Below are 17,722 nucleotides of genomic sequence, written 5' to 3' on the forward strand. Positions count from 1 at the left end.
ATTTAATTGAGTTGTTTGATATCAAGAGAAATTACACATTAAATGGAAACATATCATTGATCTCTTTTTAAAAAGTCTACCAAGAAAAAATAAAAATGATGGTATCACCAGACATTGAATAATGAAACTCAAAAATGACACTAATAAAGAATAAAGATTAGGGTGCAAGGTCATTTTTAGATATCCATATTTGTTCTAACCTTGTATAATTAAGATAGAGAGTTACTGTAACACTGGTTGAAAAATTATCTACTAATACTGAAACATAGAGTACTCAGAATACTAGCCATTTTATATACATGTATATATAATATATTATTGGAGAAATGTACAAAAGATTTCTGAGAAAATGTTGGTTTCCCCTATTTAAAAAGAGCAAATACAGTTATTATCATAAGCTAAAACAAAATTAAATAAACTGAAAATATAGAAAGGGAAGAGAAAATATTGTAACTTTTTTCTATGAAATACAGTACACTGTCTCTAGGTTTTTAAGGAAGAACTATTATTTTCAATAAAAACAATAACATTAATTATGAAAAAGACTGATGAGTTTTAGTAAAATGAAAAATTTATATTCATAATAAATATTAAACAAAAGTAAAATGCTAGCCCCATAAACAAATGCATTTTTATACTTATAATTGAAAGAGAATTAATACTCTCAGTTTTCTGAGATTCCACCAAACAAGTACTAAAACAGCCAAAAAAGATAAATTAACACAAGGTCAAACTTCATTTTATAGACTGTAATAAATAAATGCCAATTAATCTATGAATATGCACGTTAAACTCAATTACTAATAAAATAAATGTAAAGTAACAACAATGCTATAACATTTTGTAGCCACTCAGATGGTAAATATTAAAATGTCATATCAGAAGTTATTAACAAGGATGTAAAACCAAAAGCAGCTATTGCTATTAGAACAAGTACTATAGGGATCTTTCTAAAGTAGATTATGCATAATGGCCCAGAAAACCCATTCCTAGTAATGAATCTGAGAGAAACTCAGTGACAAATAGCTTTACTCTAAGAATGTCATATCAATGCTTAAAAATATGAATGACATTTTTGGCTATCATTATACTTAATTTTACTTTAAACTATATTTTTATAATCATTTTGAGTCAAATGATTAAGTTATATCTGACAATTAAGTTCCCAAACTCATTCTAGAGAAAGTGCTGCATACCTCTTTGCTGAATAACCAGTTACCTTTGAAGTACTCCCCTTGGGAAGCTATGCACCAATGCTAGCACCTAGATCATACTTCAAAGCAATTTTGGAACTCTTTTTCTGGAATGGTCACCAGAGCTCCATCATATTAGCCTTGACATCTTGAATGTCATCAAAATATCTACTTTCTTGTCTCGGTGCGTATAGCTAAATGGTTAGGGTGCCACATATGCTGGGGATGGCAGGTTTGAAACTGGCCTGGACGTGCTAAACAACAACAACAACAAAATAGCTGGGTGTTGTGGTGGGCACCTGTAGTCCCAGCTACTTGGGAGACTGAGGCAAGAAAATTACTTAAGCCCTAGAGTTTGAGGTTGCTGTGAGCTGAGATGCCATGGCACTCTACTCATGGCAACATAGACACTGTCTGAAAAAAAAATTTGCTTTCCAATGTTTCTTTTGTCTTTCGTAAAGAAAAAAAGTCACTAGAGGTCAAATCAGGTGAGTAGGGAGAGTGTTTCCATACAGTTATTTGTTTACTGACTAAATACTCCCTCATAGATGGTACTGTTTGAGTTGGTGCATGGTTGTGATGCAAGAGCCATGAGTTGTTATCAGGTTATTTTCATCTGACTCTTTCACTCAACCTTTTCAGCATTTCTGAATAGTAAACTTGGTTAACTGTCCACTTGGTACAATTTCATAATGAATAATCCCATTGATATCAAAAGATGTTAACAATATTGTTTTGACTCTTGATTTGGATTGATGGAACATTTTTTGGTTGAGTAGAATTGAATAACCTTTATTTTGCACTTTAACACTTTGTTTCAGGTTTGCATTGGTACACCCATGCTTCATTACCAGTGATAACATGGTTCAAGATGTTATCCACAAAATGTCTTGGCAAATTTTGACTCTCCTTTGCTTTTGTTCATCAATGAGCTCCCTTGGAACCATTTTTGCACATGCCTTTTTCATGCCAAGAGTTTCAGTTAATATTTTCCTATTTCTCTATCACTGTTTACTTGGTCTACTAATACTTTTCATAGGTGACCATTTTGATGAACAATTCTATGAAGTTTTGCTATGTTTTCATTAGTTCTGTTCCTTATTGACTACTATGGTGTCTCTTCTTCAGTGACAATTTCTTTTCCCTCAAAAGCATTTAATCCATGTGTACACTGCTCCTTTCTTCATGGTGTTATCCCTATAAACTTGGACTAATTTGCTGATTTCACTTCCATTCTTTCCAAATTTAACAAGACATTTACTGTTTGTTCATTGCTCTAATTCAAAATCAAACAATCTCACAAGGCTCAACGCAACAATGAACACCTCTCAGCAAGACACTGCCACACATTGACATAAATACAGCTCTGAGAGGCTGACATGCCAAGGGTGTGAAACCTTAGAGAGCTGTTTGTACAGTGTTACAAATAGAGATGCATGGTGGAAAATTCAGGAACTTAACTATCAGACTTCAGACATAGTCAATGATAAATTACTAACAAATATTATGTCAAATTCTTTTACTTTATTTTTGACTGATGTCTACTAATAGACATTTAATTTACTATCTACTTATCAAGAAATTTGTCTATCAACTTATGTACAATTAAAAAAATAAAACTAAACAAACATCTCTGTTGGCAAACAAGAAGTTGATATACACATTTTGCCATATATTTGTCAATATAGATGAGCCTTAGAAAATTATAAACATACTGGGGTCTCAAAGCAGTTTACTTACGGACACGGATGCATTTGGGAGGAGGGAGCCAGCCAGTCTCTGTACAAGTAAGTTTGGTCTGCCCATTGGGAAGACTGTAGCCAGAATTGCAACTGACTCGTACAGATTCACCCTCTATATATGTTCTTCCATAATATGGATATTGTCCATTTTCCAAATAATTAAAAGTACATTGTCCTAAAGGCCACAAAAATGAGAAGTAAATAACAGTAAATGAGAAACATAAATTTGGTCAAAACAGCAATTTAAAATTCAGATATTTAAAGAAGACTGCATAAATATCCAACAATACTGTATACCTTAAGAAAAACTCAAGCTAATACCAAATGTTTGTGTAAAGAGATCATTATTCAATATGTACAGATTGTACAGATATTCTTGGGAAGTCTCTATATGTATTTTTCATGTGATTTTCATGAATAGCTCTTCATAATGGAAAAGTCATGTTTTGGTTTATTCCTAGATGACTATTCCTTAGCCTTTCTTCTGTCATATAAGACTTAATTATAGTCAAATAGAATCTCTCGTCTCTCCGTGTTTTGGAAGTTTTACTCATACATAGTTGTAAGGAGATTTACTTACTGCGGCATGGTTTTGCTGGTAACCATCCTTCTTGTGTGCAGTGAATGTACTCCCAATGATGTCGTGAAGGAGTCACAAAATTATGGTGACAGTGATAGTAGAAACGTTTTCCAATAGCTACTGGAAAGTATGGTCTATATCTACCCTCATCATATAGTTGTCCATGTTTTATTTGTGGAAAATCACAAGGTTTCACTTGCAATAAAAAATAAAAAGAAAAAAGTGTAAGTAACATTTTTCTCTAATGAACATCACATTAAAAGATGGAATTTTTGACCAATCAGTTATATTCCTCTAGGATAGGTACACTCATTCCACTAAGGTTTCTAGGTCAAAAAACAGTTGAGGAACAGAGACAACTGAAATAGTTGAGCAGGACTTTCTAAATGAAGGTGAAATTTTATCTTGTGAGTCATATGATGAATACATTTATATGAAGGCTCTCCAGGAAGAAAACTGTACAGATTTATTTACTGTATTCCCCCTAAGTACATATGCTCTGATCCTGGGTGAATATATGAGCCTACATGCTGATTTCAACACTCAGCCCATGTCTTTCATTTCCATTTTCATCAGAAATAAGAGCTCTGGGGGACCTGGGCAAGATGGCTGACTGAAGCCAGCTTTTGGCAAAGGCTCCCTCCCATTCAGATGGAGAAATAATGGCCAGAAATGACCCAATAAAGCAGAAGATCAGGAGCTGAGCTGAGAGAGGATTGATAGATTTGTATCACCCTTGCTATGACAAACTGGGACTACAGGGAAACAAATTTCAACCCATCCCAAAAAAGACAAGAATCCTTCCCCTCACACCCCCACCCAGGAGAGCAAGTTGAGATGAGTAGGGAACAGAGGAACTTTTCTTTCACCAAGAACACTGAGGGCCAGGACTTCCTCCATGGAGAGATACAGTTGCAAGCCCAGGCAGTCTTTTGCCTGGGCCAAAAGTTGATCTAGTACTCTTCCTAACTTTCTGAACTCCCAGTCCACCACTTCCCCCTCTCTTACTGGCCTGGAAGACTACCCCCTGCAAAATCTGGAGCATTTGGCAGATTTTTTCTAGGGCAGGCACCTTATGAGCTGTGGGGCAGTTGTAAAACTATAACTTTAATAGAGGTGGAAAGTCACAAGGGGAGAGAGACTTGGCCCATCTTGGAAAGATCATAGCTTGGGATCCAACTACCCACCAGGGACCACAGCCCACTGGGTCCCTGGCTCAGCAGCCCATGGTGGGCAGCTGTGTTCCTGGCTGGGCTCCTATGACCAGCAGCCCCAGCAGCAACTTCCACCCAGCTCATGTGACCTGCGACCTGTGGCCTGCAGTGGGCACCTCCCACCCCACTCCTAGGACTCATGTGGCTCACAGCCAGCAAATCCATTCTTCAGCTCCCTGCCCAGTTCCTGTGTCCCATGGCCCATGACTTGTGACTCCTGCCGGGCTCCTGTGACCCTTAAGGCCCCAGAGGCCAGCGACACTGCCCTCCAGCTTCCAGTTCAGCTTCTGCACCCGAGGCCGGGGGTCAGTGGCTCTGCCCTCAGGTTCCCTTCAGGCTCCTGTGACCCTTGCAGCCAGTGGCAATGCCATCCAGATCCCCACTGGCTCCAGTGACCTGCATGCAGCAATACCCCAGACCTATGGCACCACCCTGGACAGTGGCAGCACTGCCCCTGACAGTGGTGGTGGCTCCACGGTCCCTCCCACTGGGGTCAAATTGAGCTGCCCAGTGGACTCCTGTTGCCTAGATGCTGAAGACCTTTTGAACTCAACCACCAGATTGGTGTTTGTGTTGACCAGAACAATTGGTCTGATGCTCTTGACATGGGCCCATCACCCAGGGACCCACCAATGTTGTACCCTGGTTGTATTGTTGTGGAAGTGTGGGATTCTACTCTGCCAGTTGTTGCCTGTGTGTGTGGGGGTGTGTGTGTGTCCTAGTTGCTTATATATTTCCACAGCTGAGATTTCAGTCTAAAGCCACTGACTCACTAAGATTGGGCAGAAACTAGCTGAATACCAGTCAGCACCATCTAGCCCCACCAGGCCAAGCAGGTCCCCAGAGTTTCAGGCTGTAGTTCTGAATGGGACCTTTGTAAAGGTCTAAGGGAAAAGCCACAAACCCCAGTCCAAGTTCTTTGGTAAAGGGTTGGTCAATTACATCTCCAGGATCCCTCAATTCAAATTCACCTTGCCAACTTCTCTAGCCAAATGGTGAAAAATAATCATGAGGTAGAATCAGCAGAAAAACTCTGGCAACATGAATAATCAGAGTAAATCAACTCCCCCAAGGAAAGACAACGGAGACACAACAGAAGATCCCATTCATAAACAAATGGCTGAGATGTCAGAAATCGAAATCAGAATTTGGATTCCAAATAAGACTAACAGAATGGAGGCAAAGATGGAATTAGAAATTCAAGTAGCCATTCAAAAGTTGTCTCAAGAATTCAATGAATTCAAACATGAAATCACCAAAGATTTTGACACATTGAAACAAGAACTTGCAGCCCTCAAAGATCTGAGAAATACGGTAGAATCTCTCAGTAACAGAATGGAGCAGGCAGAAGAAAGGATCTGACATTGAAGACAAAGCTTTTGAACACTCACAAAAGTTCAAAGAGGAAGAGAAGTGGAGAGCAAAAATGGATCATTTCCTGAGAGAATTGTGGGAGCACTCCAAAATAGCAAACATGTGCCTCATAGGTATCCCTGAAGAAGAGGATGGTCCGAATGGCAAACTCTAGTCCAAGAGATAATTGAGGAGAACTTCCCAAGCATGGGAAGAGACACTGAAATTCAGTAAGCAGTTCTAGAATCCCAGCATGACTCAACCCAAATAATGCATCTTCTAGATATATCATAATTAACTTTACCAAAGTTAATATGAAGGAGAAAATCCTGTAAACATCCAGATGTAAGAAAATCATAACTTACAAGGATAAGAATATTAGAATAACTGCAGATCTTCCTGCTGAAACTTTTCAAGCCAGAAGTGGATGGTCATCGACCTTCACTCTCCTAAGACAAAACAACTTTCAGCCCAGGATCCTGTATTCAGCTAAATTGAACTTCATTTCTGATGGAGAAGTTAAATACTTTAACTACATACACATGTTGAAGAAATTTGTCATAACCAAACCAGCTCTTCAGAATATCCTCAGACCCATGCTCCATAATGACCAGCACAATGCTCTACCACTAAAGTACACTCACGCTGAAATTCTTGACCAAAACCCACTTTTGACAGTGATGAAAAAATTCAAAATGTCCAGTGGACTTTCAAAAAACTTGACACTCAAAATACTACCAGGCTTATCAATACTCTCAATTAATGTGAATGGCTTAAACTATCCTCTTAAGAGGCACAGGTTGGTTACCTGGATACTAAAACTCAGGCCAGATAAATGCTGCATATAAGTATCTCATCTTACCTTAAAAGTTAAATATAGACTCAGGGTGAAGGGATGGGCATCTGTAATCCAGGCAAACAGAAATCAGAAAAACAAAACTGAATGCACATTGTTCTCATCAGCGCATGGAACATCCTCCAAAATTGATCACATCTTAGGTCACAAGTCTAACCTCAGTAAATTTAAAAGTATAGAAATTATTCCTTGTCTTTTCTCAGATCATCACACAATGAAAGTTGAACTTACCAAAAACAGGTATCTGCATACTCATACAAAGACATGGAAACTAAATAATCTCATGCCAAATGATAGCTGGGTCATAGATGAGATTAAGAAGGAAATTGCCAAATTTTTGGAATAAAACAATAATGAAGATATTAATTATCAGAACCTGTGGGATACTGCAAAGGCAGTCCTAAGAGGGAAATTTATAGGGTTACAAGCCTTCCTCAAGAGAAAGGAAAGAAAGGAAGTCAATAACTTAATGGTATATCTTAAGCTACTGGAAAAGGAAGAACATTCCAACCCCAAACCCAGCAGAAGAAGAGAAATAACAGGTGGCACCTGTAACTCAAAAGAGTAGGGTGCTAGCCCCATATGCTAGAAATGGCAGGATCAAACTCAGTCCCAGCCCCCCTCAAAAAAACTGCAAAAAAGAGAAATAACTGAAATTAAAGCAGAATTAAATGAAATTGAAAACAAAAGAACTATTCAAAAGATCAATGAATCAAAAAGTTGGCTTTTGAAAAATGCAACAAAACTGATAAACTGCAAGTTCTTGGGCGCAAGCAATCCTCTTGCCTCTGTTTTTCTATTTGCCATAGTGATTGGGTCTCCCTATTGCTCAGTCTGGTCTTGAACTCAAGCAATGAACACACCTGCTTGTGCTCAAGCAATGAACACACCTCATCCTCCCAGAGTTCTAGGATTACAGGCGTGAGCTACCACACCCAGTAGGTTAACTAATTTTGACATATATGTTCAAGTGCTATATTATTTCTTGTAGTACCAGGTTTATATAGAATATTTTTCAAAAATTTAACTTTGCATGGGTTTATTTAATGATAATCTAGTACTTCAAAACCAAAAAGTATTAGCCTTTTGCCATGAAATGTGATTCTATTTCATTAAACTACATGTGACATGATAAAAGAATTTAAAATAATTTCAACACATACACATAAGCACATCAAACATACTTTATCATGTTCTTCATAATTATTAAATTCAGTGATCCAGTTTCTGTTTTGTGTAATTTGGAAAATTTCCCAAGTAGTTCTACATGCTTACATGGATTATAACCTTTGAATCTTTATATATACTAAACATCTTCTTTAAGAAAGACAACTAAGTGATACTTCTGTAGCTTCTTGGCTAGCAAACCATTTCTATTACATTGAACAATTCTACCCCCACATAATTCAAATTTCTAATGTTGACCTTAAAATGTTTGTTTAGTCTCATTTATTTTGAGTAACATTCTACATTATTCTCCAATGCTTTTAAAAGATTTAAATAGCTTTCTATTTACCATGGGATTGTACAAATTTCATCATAATCTATCAAGATGTGTATTATTTTCTGCATTGGGTGAGTTTCAGTCTTTGGATTCACAGGAACTATGTCTCAATTAAATTAAAAGAACTCACTTAAATTGCCCATTAAACCATAGAGCAGAGATGTAAAATCTAGTGGTAGATTTCAAAACCAGTTATTATTCACCTTATTATGGTGTTGCACAGAGTCCATGTTTTGATATATAAAGAAGGCATAATTAAAAGTGTTTTTAGTATCACTTAAGAGTCTAAAACTCCTTCACTGTTCTCCCTCATTTGGGCACTTTTCAATCTGTCCTTACCCTTTTTACAAGTGGTTCCCGAGAGCAAATATAATCTTCCACATGGGGTCGGATCAGCACTGAGCATGGCAGGATTTAGTGCATCTGCATTCTATTTTTACACTTATACCAAGGTAAGTTGTAGTATCACAGCAATTGCAGTGGTTCCATCGTAATGCTGACTGAAGCTGATCTTAAACATTCATTAAAATATTCACCAATTTTTTAATTGTTGCTAACATGTCTGTACTGTAACTTCCTTGACACAAATCCAGATTTTTTAGCAATCACTAGTAAATTTTATCTTAATAGATTCAGCCTAGCAATAAGAGTCTCTTTGAATGATGAACCTTTCCTAATGCAGATTCAGTATTATCATTCCCCAATATCATTCCAATAGTGTACTACATTTCCCTTGAACCATTAATCTATTGAGATAGAAAGAAAAGGAATATGATTGTAGAGATGGAAAAAAATATGAAAAAGGGAAAAGAAAGTATGACGGAAATAAAATACTCTGTTAACTTAAACAGCATTTTACTACATGTGATGGTTGTAGGAAATTGGACAAGTATTCAGCATCCCTCCCTCCAAAGAGGGGAGTCTAATTTCTCACCTGTTGAGTATGTGCTGGGCTTAGTGTCTCATTGTAAAGACTAGAGATGGCTGAAGTGACATTATGTGAGTATCTATCTGACTGTCAGATACCTATTTAAGTCCCTCTCAAATTCCTAACCCATAGAAACTGTGATATAATAAAGTTTTGTTGTTTTAAGCAAATATGTTTTCACATAAATTTGTTACTTCAAAACATAGTTAATATACTATGTGTTAAATGGCAATATTTTACGCAGTATTTGATATCAGATATTGTAAGAATTTTTCAAGTAGAGAAAGACACATTAACATACCACATATTTAATGTGGAGTAGTAAAAATTTGAGTTTTTAGTTTACAGCACTGTTTTTTACCCTATTTAAAATTGATTACTTTCCAAAGTGAAGACTTCTTCTAAAGTGTCTATTTTATACACACAAGGCAAATACTATGTACCTATTTTTATGTGTTTAAGAGAAAGCAACTTAAGAATTAAGAAGTGAGTCAAGATGCCAGGCGCAGTGGCTCACGCTTATAATCCTAGCACTTTGGGAGCCTGAGGCGGGGGGATCACTTGAGCTCACTGGTTCTAGACCAGCCTCAGCAAGAGTGAGATCCATCTCTAAAAGTAGCTGGGCATTTTGACAGGCACCTGTATCCCTGATAGTTGGGAGGCTAAGGCAAGAGAATACTTGAGCCCAAGAATTTGAGGTTGCTATGAGCCATAATGCTGTGGCATTCTATCAAGAATGACAAAGTGGAAAAAAAAAAAAGTAATTCAAGATATGAATGGAACTTACATGTGCATCTTGGAGGAGGTGACCAGCCATTACTTGTGCATGTTGCTATATTTACATGAGTTGCAGGATGAAATCCGTTTTTACACTCATACCTGATTTCATCTCCAGTTCTGTGTTCAATCCTCACAGGTGAGAAGACACCATTGGGAATATTGGGAGGATTACATGACTGTTTTGAAAAGTAAAATGGTATGTAGATAATGTGGTAATCACTATTTATTAAAATTAGCCAAGTATACAAAAATTGAAATGTAGATGCTACTTAATTATCCTTTGCACAGTATAAAATGGTATTAAAGAGAACACAACATATCATTCCTACTAGTCACTCATATTTTCCTTCACTATCTTTCTTATCTGATAAATTTGTGGCTCCTGAGCTCTTAATCCCCCCTTTTATTAAGTAATTTCATATTTCATAAAATTCTATATCTGGCAATGACCACATAATATTTAATTTCAAATGCTCCTTCAACTTTCTTCCATTTCCCCAATTTCTGTTGTAGATATAAGTGTTTATGAACATTCAGGGTCTCTTCCTTCCACACAATTGATAGCATACATATCCCTTCTCTTTGAAGTAAATGTGGCCATATGATTGAATAGACCATTATAAAAGTGGAGGTAATATCTTTAGGGAGGAAAGTTTAAATGCCATTTATAGGGGACAGGAAGGGGTAAAATGGCTGAATAGAGGCCACTTTAGTCAGAAGTTCTGTCCAGAAGGAGGAAAATTGGATTGAAGAGAACTGGGAGTAGTTGAAAGGGGAGGAGGGAGAAGAAATCAAGGTGCTCAGCAACTCCACCAAGACAAATTGCAAGTATTGAAGATGAGAGAGAGTAAGAAAGAGAACAGAGGGCAGTTATGCCACAGTCTGAGCCCAGAGCAGAATAGAAGGTAAGAGAGACCCTACTCATACCTGGTGGGCTCTCCACCAGCATCAAGACACAGAACTTCTCAGCCCATGTGAAAGAGTGCCAGAAAGGATAATTAGTCCCAGTTTGCCTGCCTTTAGGAATGTACCTCTCTAAGTTCCCATCCTGCCTGTTGGAATAGTGAGCAATTTTGGCTCCAAATGCCTCCAGGCCACTGTCTAGCCCCCTTATTTCTTTGGTTGCCCAACACACTGTCCCCTGCATGTTCCTGCTTCACAGCAGGATGAGTCAGAGTGCTAGCCAGACTCAGATACCCTGGGGGGATTCCCCCACCACCAGGCACTAAAATGGCCAAGGACCTTTTATGTCTACCCGGCATCCATAGCAACCGAGGAAGGAGGGGTTACAGAGTCTACTTGCTTTGATATTGGCAACTGTCAGGATCTTTAACTGGCCTTGGAGAACAATGAGACAGTCTCTGCCTCCCCTCCTGTGATGTGTCTGGCAACGTTGCTTAGGGAACTCTGCGTTATGTGGCCTGGGTGTGCCCTACCTCTCCTTCTTTCCAGCCCCCCGCCCAGCAACTGTGGCTCAACCACAGTAACTTTGGCAAAGTAGGGGTCCATCTTGGGTCTTCTTACTGCTGGGGAATTTTCTCTGCCCTCTTCAGTGGCTCTGTTCAGCATCCATTCTCATTGGGCTCCTTCAGGAGGTTCAGCCCCTTTGTGGACTTGGAGAGGGTGATCTGGCTCTGGGAAAGCCCAGGAAACAAGTGGAATATCCTCTTCCCTCAATTACAGGTAAAAGCCCCTACTTTTGGAAAATATTGCAGCCAGAACTTCAATGAAAACCATAGCTTTCTGATTTTGTTTGCATGCTAAATTGGCACTGTGGCTGGAACAGTTTGGCATGCCTGTCCCACAACCCCAAGTGAAAATCATTGCCTTTCAAATCTATTGAGACAGGGGGTATGGCAAGCCAGCAGTTTTTTAATTTGTTAAAGCGGGAACAGTTCAGTTTGCTAGGTTGGACCACCCCCAGTCTAGGAGCATCACCTGTAGGTCCTGCCTCCATTCCCACTGTACCCAACCTGGAGAAAGCAAGGCCAGTTTTCTGAAATCCTCACATGCTGCAACCCCAAAAGAGACCTTTGGGAGGGTGTATGTGGGAAAGGCCACCAGTATAACCAACAGCCCATTTGAGCAGTCAGTGGTGAAGAGGAGTGCCACACTCCATATCCTGGACGTCTCTGGATATGATTTAAGCCCACCAGTTTTCATTTTCAGACAGATCTCAAAAGTGTTGCCTAAGGGACCGCAACAAGATTATCTCTCAGTAAAAAGTTAGAGACAAACTAACACTCCATCTTTAAAAGTAAAATTAATATGCAAATAAATTGAAAATGCACATGAGCAGGAATTAGCAGAAGCACCCTGGCAACATGGAAAATCAGAACTGATCAATACCCTCAGGAGATTACAAGGGAGATACAAGTAGAAATACCATCCATAGAGAAATTGTTGAAATGGCAGAAATAGAATTCAGAATAGGGACAGCAAATAAAAAGAATGGAATTGACAAGAAGAATAAAAAAGAATTGCAAAAGGAATGCCAAAAACTGTCTCAGGAAATCAGTGAAATTAAAGACAAAATCTCCAAGGATCTGGACATAATTAGGGAGAACATAGCAATGTTTAAGAAATTGAACGAGACATTCAAGTAGGTTCAAAATGTCATAGAGAGATTTAGCAAGAGAGTAGAACATGCAGAAGAAAGAATCTCAGAAATTGAAGTCAAGTCTTCTGAACTAACCCAATCATTCATGGAGACAGAAAAAAAGAATAAAAGCAGAAAATTCCCTAAGCAAAATATGGGACTATACCAAATGCACAAATATTCAAGTAATAGGGATTCCTGAAGGAGAAGAGAACCCCAAAATATGGAAACTGTGCTTCAAGACATCATGATAGAGAATTCCCCAAACATTGGGAGAGACTCAGAAATTCAGATACAAGACAGTTTCAGAACCCCTGCATGACTCCATTCAAACAAAGCATTTTCTAGACACACTGTAATTAACTTGATCAAAGTCAAATTGAAAAAAGAAATTCTGCATGAAGCCAGTCATAAACTATTTCTTATCTGCAAAGGGAGAAATACCAGAATGAAAGCAGACTTTTCAGCGGAAACTTTTTAAGCCAGGAGAAGGTAGTCATCTAATCTTCTTAAACAAAACAATTTTCAGCCCGGAATTTTGTATCCTGCTAATGTAAGTTGTCTTATTTGATGGAGAAATAAAATCTTTTACTGACATGCAAACTTTGAGGTAATCTGCTTCAAGACCAGCTCTACAAGAAGTACTCAGACCTGTTCTTCACACTGACCATCACAATGAACCACCAGAAAACTAGAAATAAACAGAGTGTAACGAACAAAGACTCCTTCCATATGGTGTAAGGAATAAAGTAAGCAGTCACACCTTCAAATAATTAAACAGAACTCCACCATATTTATCAATTCTCTCATTGAATTGCACACTGAATTGGCACAGGCTGGCTGAAAGGATTAAAAAAAGCAGAAACCAAATATATGTTATATTCAGGAAACACATATGACTTCTAAGGACAAAACAAGGGTGAAGTATTGGAAGTCAATGTTTCAGGCAAATGGAAATCAGAAAAAAGCAGGGGTTGCAATCTTATTTGCAGATACAATTGGATTTAACCAATAAAAATAAAGAAAGACAAAGATGGGTACAATGGACTGGTCAAGGTAAAAATACAACAAGACATTTCAATCCGAAATATCTGTGCACCCAATGTAAACACTGCCAGATATATAAGAGAAACCCTAACCTACCTGAGCAATATGATGTATTGCAGAACCATAGTAGCTGGGGATTTCCGCACCCCTCTGATAGAACTACACTGGTACTCCAAGCAGAAACTAAACAAACAAACAAAAAAGGACTTCAATTCAACTTTGGAACAAATGGGCTTAGCACTCATATAAAGAACATTCCATAACAATAAAATTGAGTGAACATTCTTCTCATCAGCCCACGGATGATCCTTCAAAATTCATCATATCTTTCAGCACAAATTAAATCCCAACAAATTTATGAAAATAAAAATTAGGCAGCACCTGTGGCTCAAAGGAGTAGGACACCAGCCAAATATACCGGAAGTGGTGGGTTCAAATCCAGCCCTGGCCAAAATAAACAAATAAATAAAGAAAAGAAAAAATATTATTCCTTATATCTTTTTGGACCACAACAGTATAAAAGTAGAATTCAACTCCAACAAAAATGTTCATCCTCACGTAAAATCATGGGAACTAGGCAACCTTATGCTGAACAACAGCTAGGTCAAGGAGGAGATAAAGAAGGAAATCATTAGATTTCTTAAAAAATGCAACAATGATGCCACAAGCTATCAAACCTGAGGGATGCTGCAAAGGCAGTTCTAAGAGGCACATTTATTATGTTAAATGCTCACATCAAAAAAGCAGAAAGAGTACAAAAGAACAACCTAACAAATCATCTCACAGAACTGGAAAGTGAAGAGTAATTCAATCCCGAACCTAGCAGAAGAAAAGAAATGACCAAAACTAGATCAGAATTAAGTGAAATTGAGGACATAAGCTTCATTCAGAAGATCAGGAAAACAAAAAAAATGGTTCTTTGAAAAGATTAATAACATCAGTAAACCATTATCCAGATTAACTAGAACCAGAAAAGTGAGATCTCTAATAACTTAAATTAGAAGTGAAAAAATGGTTAATAACAGATATCACTGAGATAGAAAAGATCATCACTGATTACTACAAAAAAAATTTATGCCAGGAAATTTGAAAATGTGGGAAAAGTGAAAATTAACACCTCCATAAACTCAACCAAGAAGAATTAGAAATTGAACAGACCACTCTTGAGTGCCTAAGTTGAAACAATAATAAAGTCTTCCAAAAAAAAAAAAATCCTAGAATATTGTTTTACACCATAATTCTACCAAACCTTGAAAGAGTTGCTAGCTCATACTATATTGCAGATCTTATTGCAAACCATAGAGAAGGAACCCTCCCCACATGTTCTAACCAGCCATGTAGTCCCATCTGATCTTCATAAACAAAATGAAAGCATTACACTGGGGAAAACAATCCCTATGTAATACATGGTGCAGGGAGAACCGATTAGCACATGTATACTGAAATTGCAACTGCACCTCGCACCACTTACAAAAATTGAGTTACTCTGGATAGAAGACTTAAATTTCAGACATGAATTTAAATTATAAGATTACTTAGAGAATATTTCCTGGATCTGCTTTAGTAAATTCTGCTTATACATGAATGTAAGTATATATAAATATGAAATATTCATGAAGAAAAAAAGTCATCAAGAAAAATACAGCCAAGATATAATCACAAAATCTGATGAATATTTCCTACAATATATATGTACGTATGTATGTACACCTAAGGAATAAAATGGAAAAATTATTTTTAATTATTATAGTCTTCTAAATTATGTAAATATCATTTTATTTTTTTCTAATAGGGGTGCCACAGCAAAATATCACAGATTAGGTACAAGTTAATTTTCTCACAATTCTGGAGGTTAAAAGTCTGAAGTCAAGCTATCAGCCTCCTCAGTTTCTTCTGAGGCCTCTTTCCTTGTCATATAAATAGTCGGATTTTCCCTGTTCCTTTACATGGTGTTCCCTCTGTATGTCTGTGTCCTATTTCCTCTTATACAGAAACAAGTTGTAATGGACTAGGACCCACCTCAGTTATCTCCCTTTCACTTAATTACCTCTTTAATGACCTTATCTCCAAATACAGTCACATTATGAGGTCCTGGGCGAGGGACTTTTCATTTGACTTTTGGAGGAACACAGTTTTCAGCCAATGTTGCTGAACGCACCCAGATGTTTCTCCACAAAAGTGTTATTCCACTAACTGATTGCTTTCTCCTTTAAGAAATGCAGTGTAACTCAAATTTATAAAAATTTGGTGTAAACCTTACTTTTAGAAAGAGTTCATTGAAGGAGACTATTTTTCAAGTAGAATGTCAGCTAAAGATTTGTCTTTTTTTTTTTTTTTAGCAAGTCAGGGTGATATGTTTATCAAACTCAAGCCATTATGTCCAAATAGTACTATTTTTCTGTTTTATTTCTACCTTAATCTATTTCTTGTTTGCAAAAAAATGACCCCATAGCAGTTCAGCTAATGAAGGAGTTAAGTGGGAAAAATTCCTTTTTCTTCGTTTGTGTATAGATAAAGGTTGATGTGGCACAACATCAAATGAAGTGTTAGGTAACATTGTAAAATCAAAGGCACATTACCTACAATAAAATCAGCTGATATATTTGAGAGGAATGGCTGGGGGAAATGATCGTTTTGTAAATTGATATTGGGCTTTCTAATATTACCCCTCATTACACTTTTCAAAATGTAGGAAAGTTTAAGAACATTACAAAGCTTTATCAATGGCCACATGACTTTGAATATCCATAATTTTTGCTCCATCTGTTTCCACTGCTAATGTCATAAGATATAATTCTTTAATGCACATTCCAAAAGATACTTAATATACAAAATATATATTACTCTTAAGGTGATAATAAATCAGTGGACAATGTCATACCACATACAGCTATGAATATTATTTATGTATTTACTTAATGAACATTTCCTAGAGAACTCAGAATGCAAATTAAGATTCTATGTTATTCCAGTGGAAATTAAGAATATATACTATTTTTTTCCTTATATATATAGTCCCAAATATGGGGTGGCAATTTAAAAAAAAAATTAAATATTTAGTGATATTAATTAGTTTTAACAGCTTTTTAAGGTATACTTGAAATAGAAGAAATTGCATGTACAGCATTTAAAACATATAATGTGATGTTTTGATATATGAATTAATAATATGTAACATTATGAAATGATTTAGCACTGTCAAAAGTTCCTTTGTATTACAAATAAGAAACCATCAAACGTTTTGACTTTAGACTCTATCTTTTCTTGTGAAATATTTCCCAGGTAAAGTTTCATGAGGCCATTCCTGTATCTCCAGACTCAGTATTAAGTACATTAATACTGTAAAACTCAGAAAACAAAATATATATGTATTTCTTTTAATTTTTCTTCATGCTAACCTGAGATAATTTTTTATAAACTTATTTTTCATGATAATCTCACAATGTATTCTATTCCTACTACTTGAGTTCATCAAAATTATTGACACATGAAATTACCTACGACACGAAATTACATTTACAAGGGAATCTGAGTGTTCAGATCTGTTTTCAACTTACCTTGTCCACTGACCCAGGAAATCAACAAGGTGAGATAGACATTGATTAGTAACAGCATGTTAGATATCCCTAGTAGTCCCAGTTGTGCTGGTGGAAACTGACATTTGTTTCATTAGTAGTTTTCAGGTATTACTGAATTTAAGTACACTTCATGAAGGGAGTGGTTTGACGTCCTTTAGTAAATACCAAAGTTCAAAGAGTTTTGCAATAATGCCTGTTAGGGGTTTCACAATCATCTCTACTAGATTCATTCCCTGATATGTATTTGTGTATCTTTCATTAGGTAAAGTAATGGACTGGATCCAAAAGTAATATAAATCACTGCTTTTTTAATTGAACTCTTAAGAATAGGTGAATTTTTTCACAATT

General features: G+C 36.8%; 1 protein-coding gene across 4 annotated transcripts in view; it reads right to left on the reverse strand.

Moving 5' to 3' along the window:
* LOC100940831 (complement factor H-related protein 2-like) overlaps window positions 1-17,490 on the reverse strand; it is a 24,166-nt gene extending 6,676 nt beyond the window's left edge. For 2 of the 4 annotated variants that reach the window (XM_023514545.1, XM_012806677.2), the window contains exons 1-4: window positions 17,354-17,490; window positions 10,158-10,331; window positions 3,516-3,710; window positions 2,934-3,110 (exon numbers count right to left, since the gene is read on the reverse strand). In XM_023514545.1, the coding sequence (XP_023370313.1) occupies window positions 2,934-3,110; window positions 3,516-3,710; window positions 10,158-10,331; window positions 17,354-17,411 (604 nt within the window). In that variant the 5' untranslated portion in view covers window positions 17,412-17,490. Of the gene's footprint in view, window positions 1-2,933; window positions 3,111-3,515; window positions 3,711-10,157; window positions 10,332-13,892; window positions 13,980-17,353 lie in introns of all 4 variants that reach the window. The other 2 variants (XM_023514543.1, XM_023514544.1) reach the window with 2 other exon arrangements.
* Window positions 17,491-17,722: the final 232 nt, after the last annotated feature.

Source organism: Otolemur garnettii, unplaced genomic scaffold, assembly GCF_000181295.1.
Source record: "Otolemur garnettii isolate 467f Iridium unplaced genomic scaffold, OtoGar3 scaffold00055, whole genome shotgun sequence".
NCBI lineage: Eukaryota > Metazoa > Chordata > Mammalia > Primates > Galagidae > Otolemur > Otolemur garnettii.